We start from the raw sequence: 16,583 nt of genomic DNA, 5'->3' as shown, positions 1-16,583 counted from the left end.
TCCAATTTTTACCCCAAGCCCACCCACGGGATCACCCAGTTCCATCCCTGCTCCCAGCACTGGTGGCCTGGGCAGTGCTGGGAGAACTTTTGGATTTGATGCTCTCAGGGAGTTTTTCCAGCCTCAATATTCCATAATCCCTCACTGCCCCACACCTGTATGGCCATTCCCAAGCACAGGAACCTGCTCCAGATCCCCATTCCTTAGGAAATATCCCTCACATTTGGGTACAACACGTCCCTATCCATGTCCCAGGAGCCTCTGGAGCTCCTGGATGGAGGCACTCAAAGGGGAGCTGCCCCTGCATCCCTGGAAATGTCCAAGGCCAGGTTGGAAGGGGCTTGGAGCACCCTGGGATAGTGGAAGGTGTTTCCCTGCAGGATCTGGGGGGCTTTGAGGTCCTTTCCAGGATTCCAGGATTCCAGGAGGGAATCAGGGTTTGGAAGAAGCCCCCCTGGGATAGTGGAAGGTGTTCCCTGCAGGATCTGGGGGGCTTTGAGGTCCTTTCCAGGATTCCAGGATTCCAGGAGGGAATCAGGGTTTGGAAGAAGCACCCTGGGATAGTGGAAGGTGTTCCCTGCAGGATCTGGGGGGCTTTGAGGTCCTTTCCAGGATTCCAGGAGGGAATCAGGGTTTGGAAGAAGCAGCCAGGGAATGCTGCTGAACTCAGATTAAAATGTGTGACACAGGATAATCCCTCAGGAACCCACTGATGCCTGGCTGAAAATGACATTTCGTACACCTTGTTTCCCACGGGTTTTAGGAGAAATTCCCTTTTCCATGGGCATTTTATCCCATGAAAGTGTCCATGTGCTCCTCCTGAAGGGATGGAAAGCTCTCAGAGGTGACAAAGAGCTGGGGTCACTCACCAGTTTGCTGGCCTTGGTGGCATCGAGGGAATCTGTGGAGAGAGCAGAAGCAGAGCCATGAGCCTGAGGGACAGCCCTGTCCCCATCCCAGTGTCCCTGCAGCCACAGGACACCCAGCAGGGCGGCACAGGAGAATTTTGGGAAGTGGGAATGAAGCAGAGTCAGGATCTGGCAGGAAATGGTGGCACAGTGGGGGTGTGGGTTTGGGGGTACAGGAAATTCCTGATGGGAGCTGCTGGCTGAGGAGGGAAAACACTTGGATACACCTCAGAATTGGGGGGCAGTTCCACTGCTCTCCTTGGGCTGAACCCCTGGATTTCATGGATTCATGACTGGCACAGGCTGAACCCCTGGATTTCAGGGATTCCTGACTGGCACAGGCTGAACCCCTGGATTTCAGGGATCAATGACTGGCACAGGCTGAACCCCTGGATTTCAGGGATTCCTGAGTGACTGGCACAGGCTGAACCCCTGGATTTCAGGCAATTCCTGACTGGCACAGGCTGAACCCTTGGATTTCAGGGATTCCTGACTGGCACAGGCTGAACCCCTGGATTTCAGGGATTCCTGACTGGCACAGGCTGAACCCCTGGATTTCAGGCAATTCCTGACTGGCACAGGCTGAACCCCTGGATTTCAGGGATTCCTGACTGGCACAGGCTGAACCCCTGGATTTTATAGATCCCTGACTGGCACAGGCTGAACCCCTGGATTTCAGGGATCCCTGACTGGCACAGGCTGAACCCCTGGATTTTAGGGATCCCTGACTGGCACAGGCTGAACCCCTGGATTTTATGGATTCCTGACTGGCACAGGCTGAACCCCTGGATTTCAGGGATTCCTGACTGGCACAGGCTGAACCCCTGGATTTCAGGGATTCCTGACTGGCACAGGCTGAACCCCTGGATTTCAGGGATTCCTGACTGGCACAGGCTGAACCCCTGGATTTCAGGGATTCCTGACTGGCACAGGCTGAACCCCTGGATTTCAGGGATTCCGGTGACTGGCACAGGCTGAACCCTGGATTTCAGGGATCCCTGACTGGCACAGGCGAACCCTGGATTTCAGGATTCCTGATCTGGCACAGGCTGAACCCCTGGATTTCAGAGATTCCTGACTGGCACAGGCTGAACCCCTGGATTTCAGGGATTCCTGACTGGCACAGGCTGAACCCTGGATTTCAGGGATCCTGACTGGCACAGGCGACCCTGGATTTCAGGGATCCCTGACTGGCACAGGCTGAACCCCTGGATTTTAGGGATCCCTGACTGGCACAGGCTGAACCCCTGGATTTCATGGATTCCTGACTGGCACAGGCTGAACCCCTGGATTTCAGGGATTCCTGAGTGACTGGCACAGGCTGAACCCCTGGATTTCAGGGATTCCTGAGTGACTGGCACAGGCACAGAATCATGGAATGGCTTGGGTGAGACGGACTTTAAATCCCATCAGCCCCACCTTGTGCCATGGGCAGGGACTGTCCCAGTGACCCAGGTGGCTTCAGGGACACTTCCAAGTACCCAGGGGCTTCTCTGGGCACCCTGTGCCAGGGCATGCCCACCCTCAGAAGGAGGAATTCCTTCCTAAAATCCCACCCAAATCCTCCCCTTTCCCATTGGGAAGCCATTCCCTGTGTCCTGTCCCTCCCTGGTTGGTGTGCCTGCATTCCCAGGTGTCACCAGGTGTCCCCTGCCCTGCTGGCACCGTGGCAGAGCCATCCCTGCACCTCCCACTGCAGTGCTGCTGCAGCAGCTGCTGTTGCCATGGAAACCCCTGGCAGGCAGCCACATCCCAGCCCTGCATCCCTGACAGCATCACCCCACATTACACCTGCAGCCCGGGCTCCTCCTGCTGTCTGTCTGTCTGTCTGTCTGTCCCAGCCCTGCATCCCTGACAGCATCATCCCACACCCCACCTGCAGCCCGGGCTCCTCCTGGTGTCTGTCTGTCTGTCTGTCTGTCCCAGCCCTGCATCCCTGACAGCATCACCCCACACCCCACCTGCAGCCCGGGCTCCTCCTGCTGTCTGTCTGTCTGTCTGTCCCAACCCTGCATCCCGGGCTCCTCCTGGTGTCTGTCTGTCTGTCTGTCTGTCTATCTGTCTGTCTGTCCAGCCTGCATCCGGGCTCCTCTGTGTCTGTCTGTCTGTCTGTCTGTCTGTCTGTCTGTCCCAGCCCTGCATCCCGGGCTCCTCCTGCTGTCTGTCTGTCTGTCTGTCCCAGCCCTGCAGCCCGGGCTCCTCCTGCTGTCTGTCTGTCCCAGCCCTGCATCCCTGACAGCATCATCCCACACCCCACCTGCATCCCGGGCTCCTCCTGGTGTCTGTCTGTCTGTCCCAGCCCTGCATCCAGGGAAGGGTTTGGAGCTCCAGGAGCAGCTGGGGGAGCTGGGAAAGGGGCTCAGCCTGGAGAAAAGGGGGATCAGGGGGAACTTTTGGCCCTCCAAAACTCCCTGAATTCCTGGAGCCAGGTGGGAGCTGGGATCTGCTCCCAGGGAACAGGGACAGGAGGAGAGGGAACGGCCTCAGGCTGGGCCAGGTTGGATAATTTTGGGAAAATTCCTTCTTGGAAAGGGCTGGAGTGCCCATCCCTGGGGGATTTAGCCCTGTGCATGTGGCACTTGGGGACACGGTCAGTGCTGGGAATTCAGGGGTGTCCGAGGCCTTTTCCAGCCTGAATTATTCCACGATTCCACTGCAGCATCCAAAGCAGAGAGCAAGGAAGGATCTGCTCCAAAACAGAGAGCAAGGAAGAGTCCATTCCGTTTTTCCCGACTCATTTTACCTCCTACTTCCTTGTAGAGGAGAAATCCCACCCACAAGCGACACCCACCGCCCCCAGCCCACCCCGAGCCGCCAATCCCGATGGCACAAACGCTTCCCACAGGGAGCTCCCGGCTTGGCACAGGGAGCTGAGCCAGCAGCCAAGCCAGGAAGCTGGCAGAGCCCCCTCCGGCAGCTCCGGGATCCCGCAGCGCCCGGGGAAAACATTCCCGACAAAGCCGAGCCCAGGGGGAGGGAGGGAAGCCTGGCTGGGATCAGAGCCAGGGACGGCGGGTGTGGGAAAAACGGGAGGAACGCTCAGTCCCTGCCCCGGGAAATGGGAGAGGAACGCTCAATCCCTGCCCAGGGAAATGCGGGAGGAACGCTCAATCCCTGCCCTGGGAGGAATGCTCAATCCCTGCCCTGGGAAATGCGGGAGGAACGCTCAATCCCTGACCCGGGAAATGGGACAGGAACGCTCAATCCCTGACCCGGGAAAAACGGGAGGAACGCTCAATCCCTGCCCCGGAAATGGGAGAGGAACGCTCAATCCCTGCCCTGGGAAATGGGAGAGGAACGCTCAATCCCTGCCCCGGGAAATGGGAGAGGAACGCTCAATCCCTGCCCTGGGAAATGGGAGAGGAACGCTCAATCCCTGCCCTGGGAAATGCGGGAGGAACGCTCAATCCCTGCCCTGGGAAATGCGGGAGGAACGCTCAATCCCTGCCCTGGGAAATGGGAGAGGAACGCTCAATCCCTGCCCTGGGAAATGCGGGAGGAACGCTCAATCCCTGCCCTGGGAAATGGGAGAGGAACGCTCAATCCCTGCCCTGGGAAATGGGAGAGGAACGCTCAATCCCTGCCCTGGAAATGGGAGAGGAACGCTCAGTCCCTGCCCCGGGAGGAACGCTCAGTCCCTGCCCTGGGAAATGCGGGAGAAACGCTCAATCCCTGCTTTGGAAATGGGAGAGGAACGCTCAATCCCTGCTTTGGGAAATGGGAGAGGAACGCTCAATCCCTGCCCCGGGAAATGGGAGAGGAACGCTCAATCCCTGCCCGGGAAATGGGACAGGAACGCTCAATCCCTGCCCTGGGAAATGGGAGAGGAACGCTCAATCCCTGCTTTGGGAAATGGGACAGGAACGCTCAATCCCTGCCCCGGGAAATGGGAGAGGAACGCTCAATCCCTGCCCTGGGAAATGGGAGAGGAACGCTCAATCCCTGCCCCGGGAAATGGGACAGGAACGCTCAATCCCTGCCCTGGGAGGAACGCTCAATCCCTGCCCTGGGAAATGGGAGAGGAACGCTCAATCCCTGCCCCGGGAAATGCGGGAGGAACGCTCAATCCCTGCCCTGGGAAATGGGAGAGGAACGCTCAATCCCTGCCTCGGGAAATGGGAGAGGAACGCTCAATCCTTGCCCGGGAAATGGGACAGGAACGCTCAATCCCTGCCCTGGGAAATGGGAGAGGAACGCTCAATCCCTGCTTTGGGAAATGGGAGAGGAACGCTCAATCCCTGCCCCGGGAAATGCGGGAGGAACGCTCAATCCCTGCCCCAGGAAATGGGAGAGGAACGCTCAATCCCTGCCCCGGGAGGAACGCTCAATCCCTGCCCCGGGAAATGCGGGAGGAACGCTCAATCCCTGCCCCGGAAATGGGACAGGAACGCTCAATCCTTGCCCTGGGAGGAACGATCAATCCCTGCCCTGGGAAATGGGAGAGGAACGCTCAATCCCTGCCCCGGGAAATGCGGGAGGAACGCTCAATCCCTGCCCTGGGAAATGGGAGAGGAACGCTCAATCCCTGCCCGGGAAATGGGAGAGGAACGCTCAATCCCTGCCCTGGGAAATGGGAGAGGAACGCTCAATCCCTGCCCTGGGAAATACGGGAAGAACGCTCAATCCCTGCCCTGGGAAATGGGAGAGGAACGCTCAATCCCTGCCCCGGGAAATGGGAGAGGAACGCTCAATCCCTGCCCCGGGAAATGGGAGAGGAACGCTCAATCCCTGCCCCGGGAGGAACGCTCAATCCCTGCCCTGGGAAATGGGAGAGGAACGCTCAATCCCTGCCCCGGGAAATGGGAGAGGAACGCTCAATCCCTGCCCTGGGAAATGCGGGAGGAACGCTCAATCCCTGCCCCGGGAAATGGAGAGGAACGCTCAATCCCTGCCCCGGGAAAAGGGAGAGGAACGCTCAATCCCTCCCCGGGAAATGCGGGAGGAACGCTCAATCCCTGCTTTGGGAAATGGGAGAGGAACGCTCAATCCCTGCCCTGGGAAATGGGGGAGGAACGCTCAATCCCTGCTTTGGGAAATGGGAGAGGAACGCTCAATCCCTGCCCTGGGAAATGCGGGAGGAACGCTCAATCCCTGCCCTGGGAAATGGGAGAGGAACGCTCAATCCCTGCCCCGGGAAATGGGAGAGGAACGCTCAATCCCTGCCCCGGGAAATGCGGGGGAACGCTCAATCCTTGCCCTGGGAAATGGGAGAGGAACGCTCAATCCCTGCTTTGGGAAATGGGACAGGAACGCTCAATCCCTGCTTTGGGAAATGGGACAGGAACGCTCAATCCCTGCCCTGGGAAATGGGAGAGGAACGCTCAATCCCTGCCCTGGGAAATGGGAGAGGAACGCTCAATCCCTGCCCTGGGAAATGGGAGAGGAACGCTCAATCCCTGCCCTGGGAGGAACGCTCAATCCCTGCCCTGGGAAATGCGGGAGGAACGCTCAATCCCTGCCCTGGGAAATGGGAGAGGAACGCTCAATCCCTGCCCTGGGAAATGGGAGAGGAACGCTCAATCCCTGCCCTGGGAAATGGGAGAGGAACGCTCAATCCCTGCCCTGGGAAATGGGAGAGGAACGCTCAATCCCTGCCCTGGGAAATGGGAGAGGAACGCTCAATCCCTGCCCCGGGAGGAACGCTCAATCCCTGCCCTGGGAAATGCGGGAGGAACGCTCAATCCCTGCCCTGGGAAATGGGAGAGGAACGCTCAATCCCTGCCCCGGGAGGAACGCTCAATCCCTGCCCTGGGAAATGGGACAGGAACGCTCAATCCCTGCCCCGGGAAATGGGAGAGGAACGCTCAATCCCTGCCCCGGGAGGAACGCTCAATCCCTGCCCTGGGAAATGGGAGAGGAACGCTCAATCCCTGCCCTGGGGGAACGGGCACGGCAAAGGGATGGACACAGGGATGCTCCAGTCCCACTGGGATGGGCAATTCCACCGGCTCGGAGCGCTGCAGTGATCACGGGGAAATATTCCATGGTTTGTCCCTTCCTTTAGGATTTCCCACCTTTCCAGGAAGGATTTCCACTCCTCCAAGGGAGATTTCCCCTATGTACAGGAAGGATTTCCCATCTCAGCTGGGAAGGACTTCCCACCCCTGCAGGAGGGATTTCCCATCTCTCCAGGAAGGATTCCCACTCCTCCAAGAGAAATTTCCCATTTATTCAGGAAGAATTCCCACCCTTCCAAGGGAAATTTCCCATTTATTCAGGAAGAATTCCCACCCTTCCAAGGGAAATTTCCCATTTATTCAGGAAGGATTCCCATCCTTCCAAGGGAGATTTCCCATTTTTTCAGGAAGGATTCCCAAGCCCTCCAAGAGAGATTTCCCTTCTCTAGAGGAAGTATTCCCATCTCACTTGGGAAGGACTTCCCACCTCTGCAGGAGGGATTTCCAATCTTTCCAAGAAGGATTCCCACTCCTCCAAAAGAAATTTCCCTTCTCTACAGGAAGGATTCCCACTCTTCCAAGGGAGATTTCCAATCTCTCCAGGAAGGATTCCCACTCCTCCAAGAGAGATTTCCCATTTATTCAGGAGGGATTCCCAATCCCTCCAGGAGAAATTTCCTGTCCTTCCAGGAAGGATTCCCACTCCTCCAAGGGAGATTTCCAATCTTTCCAGGAAGGATTCCCACTCCTCCAAGGGAGATTTCCAATCTCTCCAAGGGAGATTTCCAATCTCTACAGGAAGGATTTCTCATCTCTCCAGGAAGGATTCCCACTCCTCTAAGAGAGATTTCCCATTTATTCAGGAAGGATTCCCACTCCTCCAGGAGAGATTTCCAATCTTTCCAGGAAGGATTCCCACTCCTCCAAGAGACATTTTCTTTCTCTCCAGGCAGACTTTCCCATCTCACCTGGGAAGGACTTCCCACCTCTGCAGGAGGGATTTCCAATCTTTCCAGGAAAGATTCCCACTCCTCCAAAAGAAATTTCCCTTCTCTACAGGAAGGATTCCCACTCTTCCAATTTCCAAATCTCCAATGGGAGATTTCCAATCTTTCCAGGAAGGATTCCCACTCTTCCAAGAGAAATTTCCCATTTTTTGAGGAAGGATGCCCACTCCTCCAAGGGAGATTTCCAATTTCTCCAGAAAGGATTTCCAGTCTCTCCAAGAAGGATTCCTATTATTCCAAGAGAGATTTCCCATTTCTCCAGGAAGGATTCCCAATCCCTCCAGGAGAAATTTCCTGTCCTTCCAGGAAGGATTCCCAATCTTCCAAGGGAGATTTCCTCTCTCTACAGGAAGGATTTCTCATCTCTCCAGGAAGGATTCCCACTCCTCTAAAAGAGATTTTTAATCTCCCCAGGAAGGATTCCCACTCCTCCAAGAGAGATTTCCCTTCTCTACAGGAATGATTTCCCATCTCACCTGGGAAGGACTTCCCACCTCTGCAGGAGGGATTTCCCATTTCTTCAGGAAGGATTCCCACTCCTCCAAGAGAGATTTCCCTTCTCTACAGGAAGGATTCCCACTCTTCCAATTTCCAAATCTCCAATGGGAGATTTCCAATCTTTCCAGGAAGGATTCCCACTCTTCCAAGGGAGATTTCCCATTTATTCAGGAAGGATTCCAACCCCTCCAGGACAGATTTCCCATTTATTCAGGAAGGATTCCCACACTTCCAGGAGGGATTTCACACTCCTCCAGGAGGGATTCCCCATCCCCTTCAGGAATAATTTGCCACCCCCTCCACCAAGGATTTCCCACCTCTCTGGGAAGGATTTCCCAGCTGGATCATACCTCTCTTAGGGACCTTCATGGCAGCAGATTCTGGGGTTTCTGGGGATGTTGTGTCCGCTCCATCCTCAAACACCTGGATCTGTTAAAAACACAACAACAATCCTTGCCCAAAATTCCCAAACTGGGAGGCCAGGGAACAGATCCCTCTGGGAGTGGGTTCAGCAGAGCAGATCCCATGGTTTTCATACAGATTTTTAATTTTATCTTTCTGGCTTTGCCATCAGCCCTTCTGGAACAGCCACACACTCCTTATTTTCATTGGGAACACGGAATATTCACGCAGGCAATGAGGAAAGTCAAAGCTCTGCGTTTGACAGCCTGAAACATCCACAGCAGATTCAGGGATTTTTCTTTTGAACTATTTTTAGCTGCATTTTTGCTGGATAAACATGGAAAATGAGGTTGGGGGGATTAAATTCCTGAGAGAGAATCATCCCTGTGCCTCAGATCAGCCCCCCTAAATTGTTGTTGCAGGATTTTGCTTTTTCCATCACACCACCCACCTGCGAGCTCAGCTTAAAAATCAGAATAACCTGGGAAGCTGTCAGACAGGAATTCCATTTTGGGAAGGCTCCCGACACCAGGAATGATGAAATTTGAATTAAACAGCCACAAAGAGACCAAGGAGAAGATGAGGCCAAGGAAATCGTGACACCTGCAGCCATGCAGGGTGGGAATTCTGAGTGGTCTGGGGGTTTCCCAGCAGGAACAGCCCAGGAGGGAATTCCAGAGCTGCTGGAGAGGCTGGGGACAGGGACAGAGAGGGGCTGGACGTGGGGTGACACTGGGAACTGCCACCACAGACTGGGCACAGGTGGCCATCGAGCTCCTCTGCCAAAGCAGCTCCAGGTGGTGCCAAAATCAGGGATTTAAAATCAGGGATTTCCACACACCAGGAAAGGAACAGCCATGCTTGGAATTGCCAGCCTGGGTAGAATCAGGGAATCCTGGAATGGCTTTGGTGGGAAAGGACGTTCAATGCCACCCAGTGCCACCCTCAGGGACACCTCCCACTGTCCCAGGCTGCTCCAGCCCTGTCCCTGTCCCTTGGACACTGCCAGGGATGGGGATGCACCCAGCACCATCCAGAGCCTTGTGCCCAGCACCCTCTGCCCCGGCTCTGTCCATCTGTCCATCCATGGATCCATCCATCCATCCATGGATCCATCCATCCATCATCCATCCATCCATCATGGATCCATCCATCCATCCATCATGGATCCATCCATCCATCATGGATCCATCCATCCATCATCCATCCATCCATCCATCCATCCATCCATCCATCCATCCATCCATGGATCCATCCATCCATCATCCATCCATCCATCATGGATCCATCCATCCATCCATCATGGATCCATCCATCCATCCATCCATCCATCCATCCATCATCCATCCATCCATCCATCCATCCATCCATCCATCATCCATCCATCATCCATCCATCATCCATCCATCCATCATAGATCCATCATCCATCCATCCATGGATCCATCCATCATCCATCCATCCATGGATCCATCCATCCATGGATCCATCCATCCATGGATCCATGGATCCATCCATCCATCCATCCATCATCCATCCATCCATCCATCCATCATCCATCCATCAACAGCCCCCAAACCCCCAAATCCCCCAAATCCTCGGTCCCAGAGCAAAGCTGTGGGTGCGGGGCTGCCCCAGCAGGTCCAGAGCTGGTCCTGAGCCACCCTGGGGCACAGGGAGGGTCCCCGGTGTCCCCAAGGGCACAGAGAGGGGACCCCAGCCCTGGATGGATGGATGGATGGATGGATGATGGATGGATGGATGGATGGATGGATGATGGATGGATGGATGGATGGATGGATGGATGGATGGATGGATGGATGGATGGATGGATGGATGGATGGATGGATGGATAATGGATGGATTAATGGATGATGGATGGTGGATGGATGGATGGATGGATGGATGGATGGATGGATGGATGGGTGATGGATGGATGGATGGATGGATGGATGGATGGATGGATGGATGGATGGATCCATGATGGATGATGGATGGATGATGGATGGATGGATGGATGGATGGATAATGGATGGATTAATGGATGATGGATGGTGGATGGATGGATGGATGGGTGATGGATGGATGGATGGATGGATGGATGGATGGATCCATGATGGATGATGGATGGATGATGGATGGATGGATGGATGGATGGATGGATGATGGATGATGGATGGATGGATGGATGGATGGATGTGATGGATAATGGATGGATTAATGGATGATGGATGGTGGATGGATGGATGGATGGATGGATGGGTGATGGATGGATGGATGGATGATGGATGGATGGATGATGGATGGATGGATGGATGGATCCATGGATGGATCCATGGATGGACAGGTGGACAGAGCCGGGGCAGAGGGTGCTGGGCACAAGGCTCTGGATGGTGCTGGGTGCATCCCCATCCCTGGCAGTGTCCAAGGGACAGGGACAGGGCTGGAGCAGCCTGGGACAGTGGGAGGTGTCCCTGAGGGAGGCACTGGGGGGATTTAAACTCCCTCCCAACCCAAAATCCAGGATTTTACAACCCCAGGAATGCCCAATTTCCAGAACCCATCCTGCTTCCCATCTCTGCTCCAGGTGTCCCCACCCCTTCCCAGCTCTGGAATTTGGGGCTGGGGTTGAGCATCACTCACCCCACACCCAACCCAGAGGATGAGGTGACAAAACAGGGGAATGGCTCCCACTGGGAAAGGGGAGATTTGGGTGGGATTTTGGGAAGGAATTTCTGGCTGGGATGGCATTCCCGGATTTGCTGTGGCTGCCCTGGATCCCTGGCAGTGCCCAAGGCCAGGCTGGATTGGAGCACCCTGGGACAGTGGAAGTGTCCCTGACTGTCAGGAGGTGGCACTGGGGGGGCTCTGGGGTCCCTCCTGGTCCTGCAGACCCAAACCTTTCCCTGTAAACCCCTCCCAGCCTCTCCCAGCTGCCAGGAGAGGCCGAGATGGACAAAGGAGCCAGGTCCACGTGCCCGGGTTTAATGTGGGGAACTGGAGTGTGCTGGGATTACACAGGGAAATCTCTCCAGGAGAGCAGCAGAGCTCCATCCAGCAGCTCCTACACACCAACAGCCTTTGGGCTGGGTAAGAACATGAAAAGCTTCCTGGTGAGTTTGCCTCCAGCTCTGGTGGGTTCTGCTCTCTGTGTTTATCCCATTTTTTAGAGGATGGGGTAATTTTCCCTCAAGCTGAAGCAGTGAGTGGCTGGACTCCTCCTGAAGGTGTTTTCCAACCTCAGTGATTCCTGAATCTCTCCTGGATGAGCCATTGCTTCAACCTCTGACCATCCAAATGGATGGGACAGCAGATGCTGGGGTGGACCCCAGGACCCAAATGTCCCCATTGGGTCCCTCTGTCACCCAATCCCAGGGCTCTGGCAATGAGAGGGTGGGACACAAACCAGCCCCTTTGTGCCAGGGAGGGGACAGGAGCTGGCTGGGACACGGGGGCTCCTTGGGAGGTGAGCCAGGAATCCACCTGGAGGATGTTGGCCCTGCAGGGAGCTCCTGGCTCCTGCTGCAGCACCTGAGCAGCAAATCTCAGCAGCTACACCCACACTGAGTGTGATATCTCCTCCCAGGTAGACACAATTTAATCAAAATTCCTTGGATCAGCTTCCAGGTAAACATCTGAGATAGATCCCAAACTCCACCTGCTGCAGGTGGGAAATACAGGGCAGCAGAATTTATACTGGGGAACATAATTGTGAATACACCAAGATCTGTGCAGAGGGTGAGATTCCACCTGGTTTTGAACACAATTTAATCAAAATTCCTTGGATCTGATCCAGGTAAACATCTGAGATTGATCCCAAACTCCACCTGCTGCAGGTGGCAAATACCGGGCAGCAGAATGGAACAATTATATTGGGGAATATAATTGGGAATACACCAAGATCTGTGCAGAGGGTGAGATTCCACCTGGTTTTAAACACTAATTAATTAATTAATTGAAATTCCTTGGATCTGCTTCCAGGTAAATATCTGAGATCCATCCCAAACTCCACCTGCTGCAGGTAACAAATACAAGGCAGCAGAATGGAACAACTGGGAATTCATCACAGTTGTCACTGTAGAACCTCAAGATCTGTGCAGAGGGTGAGATTCCACCTGGTTTTGAACACAATTTAATCAAAATTCCTTGGATCTGCTTCCAGGTAAACATCTGAGATCGATCCCAAACTCCACCTGCTGCAGGTGGCAAATACAGGGCAGCAGAATGGAACAACTGGGAATACACCACAGTTTTCATTGCAGAACCTCAAGATCTGTGCAGAGGGTGAGATTCCACCTGCAGAACCTCAAGATCTGTGCAGAGGGTGAGATTCCACCTTGAAAACCTCAAGATCTCTGCAGAGAATGAGATTCCACCTGCAGAACCTCAAGATCTATGCAGAGAATGAGATCCCACCTGCAGAAGCTCAAGATGTGGGCACAGAGTGAGATCCCACCTTGAAAACCTCAAGCTCTATGCAGAGAATGAGATTCCACCTTGAAAACCTCAAGATCTCTGTAGAGGGTGAGATCCCACCTGTAGAACCTCAAGATCTGTGCAGAGGGTGAGATTCCACCTGCAGAACCTCAAGCTCTGTGCACAGGATGAGATCCCACCTTGAAAACCTCAAGCTCTATGCAGAGAATGAGATCCCACCTGCAGAACCTCAAGATCTCTGCAGAGAATGAGATTCCACCTGCAGGACCTCAAGATCTCTGCAGAACCTCAAGATCTCTGCAGAGGGTGAGATTCCACCTGCAGAACCTCAAGATGTGTGCACAGAGTGAGATCCCACCTGCAGAACCTCAAGCTCTATGCAGAGAATGAGATTCCACCTGCAGAACCTCAAGATCTGTGCAGAGGGTGAGATCCCACCTGCAGAACCTCAAGATCTGTGCAGAGGGTGAGATTCCACCTTGAAAACCTCAAGATCTCTGCAGAGAATGAGATTCCACCTGCAGAACCTCAAGATCTGTGCAGAGAATGAGATCCCACCTGCAGAACCTCAAGATCTCTGCAGAGGGTGAGATTCCACCTGCAGAAACTCAAGATCTCTGCAGAGGGTGAGATCCCACCTGTAGAACCTCAAGATCTGTGCAGAGAATGAGATCCCACCTGCAGAACCTCAAGATGTGTGCACAGGGTGAGATCCCACCTTGAAAACCTCAAGCTCTATGCAGAGAATGAGATTCCACCTGCAGAACCTCAAGATCTGTGCAGAGAATGAGATCCCACCTGCAGAACCTCAAGATCTGTGCAGAACCTCAAGATCTCTGCAGAGGGTGAGATTCCACCTGCAGAACCTCAAGCTCTGTGCAGAGGGTGAGATTCCACCTTGAAAACCTCAAGATCTGTGCAGAGAATGAGATTCCACCTGCAGAACCTCAAGATCTGTGCAGAGAATGAGATTCCACCTGCAGAACCTCAAGATCTGTGCAGAGGGTGAGATCCCACCTAGATTTGGAGCGAGCTGTTCCCTCCCCTACGACAGACAGAAAATCCCAAAATCCCCAGTATTTACCCCCCACCCCACCACCCCAGGACCCCAGAATCATGGAATCTCCCCCACCTGGGACTGCCTGACGAAGATGCCGTGGTTCTCCTCGCAGGTGAAGTACTTCCTGCCCTGCACCGTGCCATCATTCTTGCCCTTGGCCTCGTCCAGGATGACCCCGACCCATTTGCCGGTGGCGAACAGCGTGGCGCCCACGTAGGCCACGGTGCCCCGGTGGCCCTTGCCGATGACCTCCACGCGGGAGCCCACCTTGAGGGGCTTGCTGCTGCTGTCAGAGCTCATCCTGGCCGTGCTGGAGGCCTGGCAACGAGAAAAGAGACCCTCAGAAAGGTGGGGTGGACACAAGGGTGGATGTCGGGATGGGTCATCTCCGTCCGGCACCGCTCGCCTCCTCCAGCTTTTTATTTTGGGTGATTCCTTCTGCTCCCTTAACCATGCTCCATAATTTCCCATTTTATCAGCATTCCCTTGGGTTTCCAGCCTGGGAATTCTGTGTCCAAGAGCACACAGCAGTCATTGTCCCATCCCAGGAGCAGTCAGAGGTCACTGTCCCATCCCAGGAGCACACAGAGGTCACTGTCCCATCCCAGGAGCACTCTGAGGTCACTGTCCCATCCCAGGAGCAGTCAGATGTCATTGTCCCATCCCAGGAGCAGTCAGAGGTCACTGTCCCATCTGGTGGCTCCCTTGTGTCCATATTGGGATGGTTCATCTCCCTCGGGCCCCACTCGCCTCCTCCAGCCCTTTTAATTTTGGGTGATTCCTTCTGCTCTCTTAACCATGCATTAACCAGCTCATGGTCCATCTTCTCCCATTTTATCAGCATTCCCTTGGGTTTCCATCCTGGGAATTCTGTGCCCAGGAGCACACAGATGTCATTGTCCCATCCCAGGGGCACACAGAGGTCACTGTCCCATCCCAGGAGCAGTCAGATGTCACTGTCCCATCCCAGGGGCACACAGAGGTCACTGTCCCATCCCAGGGGCACACAGAGGTCACTGTCCCATCCCAGGGGCACACAGAGGTCACTGTCCCATCCCAGGAGCACACAGAGGTCACTGTCCCATCCCAGGGGCACACAGAGGTCACTGTCCCATCCCAGGAGCACACAGAGGTCACTGTCCCATCTCAGGAGCACACAGAGGTCCCTGTCCCATCCCAGGGGCACACAGAGGTCACTGTCCCATCCCAGGGGCACACAGAGGTCACTGTCCCATCTCAGGAGCACACAGAGGTCCCTGTCCCATCCCAGGAGCACACAGAGGTCACTGTCCCATCCCAGGAGCAGTCAGATGTCATTGTCCCATCCCAGGGGCACACAGAGGTCACTGTCCCATCCCAGGAGCAGTCAGATGTCACTGTCCCATCCCAGGGGCACACAGAGGTCACTGTCCCATCCCTTCACACTGTTGGGACCTGGTGGCTCCCCTGGGTCCATATTGGGATGGTTCATGTCCCTCCAGCCCTTTTTGTTTTGGGCGATTCCTTCTGCTCCTCAACACCAGCCACAAACCATGGCAGTGGCTCACAAACCTGATTTAGCCCACTTTATAACACTTTTATCAGCCTTGAGGGGGAAAAAAACCACAAGAGCAGCAATCAGTCAGCCCTAACCAGCTCATGCTCCATCTTTTCTCATTTTTAGCAGCATTCCCAGGGTTTCCACGTTGAAAATTCTGTGCCCAGGGGCACACAGAGGTCACTGTCCCATCCCTTCACACTGTTGGGACCTGGTGGCTCCCCTGGGTCCATATTGGGATGGTTCATGTCCCTCCAGCCCTTTTTGTTTTGGGTGATTCCTTCTGCTCCTCAACAGCAGCCACAAACCATGGCAAGGCACCAGCAATGGCTCACAAACCCGATTTATCACTTTATAACATTTTTATGAGCCTTGAGAGGAAAAAACCCACAAGAGCAGCAATCAGTCAGTCAACCTTAACCAGCTCATGGTCCATCTTCTCCCATTTTATCAGCATTCCCTTGGGTTTCCAGGCTGGGAATTCTGTGTCCAAGAGCACACAGAGGTCATTGTCCCATTCCAGGAGCAGTCAGATGTCATTGTCCCATCTGGTGGCTCCCTGGTGTCCATATTGGGATGGTTCATCTCCCTCGGGCCCCACTCGCCTCCTCCAGCCCTTTGAATTTTGGGTGATTCCTTCTGCTCTCTTAACCATGCATTAACCAGCTCATGGTCCATCTTCTCCCATTTTATCAGCATTCCCTTGGGTTTCCAGCCTGGGAATTCTGTGCCCAGGAGCACACAGAGGTCACTGTCCCATCCCAGGAGCAGTCAGATGTCACTGTCCCATCCCAGGAGCACACAGAGGTCACTGTCCCATCCCAGGAGCACACAGAGG

The 16,583-nt window shown here is 54.6% G+C and overlaps 1 protein-coding gene across 10 annotated transcripts in view; it reads right to left on the bottom strand.

The window, feature by feature from the left end:
• Nucleotides 1-16,583, bottom strand: part of DCTN1 (dynactin subunit 1) — a 77,905-nt gene that overhangs the window by 46,839 nt on the left and 14,483 nt on the right. For all 10 annotated transcript variants that reach the window (XM_064712095.1, XM_064712091.1, XM_064712090.1 and 7 more), the window contains exons 2-4: nucleotides 14,281-14,526; nucleotides 8,661-8,739; nucleotides 870-901 (exon numbers count right to left, since the gene is read on the bottom strand). In XM_064712095.1, the coding sequence (XP_064568165.1) occupies nucleotides 870-901; nucleotides 8,661-8,739; nucleotides 14,281-14,508 (339 nt within the window). In that variant the 5' untranslated portion in view covers nucleotides 14,509-14,526. The remainder of the gene's footprint in view (nucleotides 1-869; nucleotides 902-8,660; nucleotides 8,740-14,280; nucleotides 14,527-16,583) is intronic.

This window comes from Zonotrichia leucophrys, chromosome 4 (genome assembly GCF_028769735.1).
Source record: "Zonotrichia leucophrys gambelii isolate GWCS_2022_RI chromosome 4, RI_Zleu_2.0, whole genome shotgun sequence".
Taxonomy (NCBI): Eukaryota; Metazoa; Chordata; class Aves; order Passeriformes; family Passerellidae; genus Zonotrichia; species Zonotrichia leucophrys.
The sequence above is the reverse complement of the archived record's forward strand: the minus strand, read 5'-3'. Positions and strand labels throughout refer to the sequence as shown.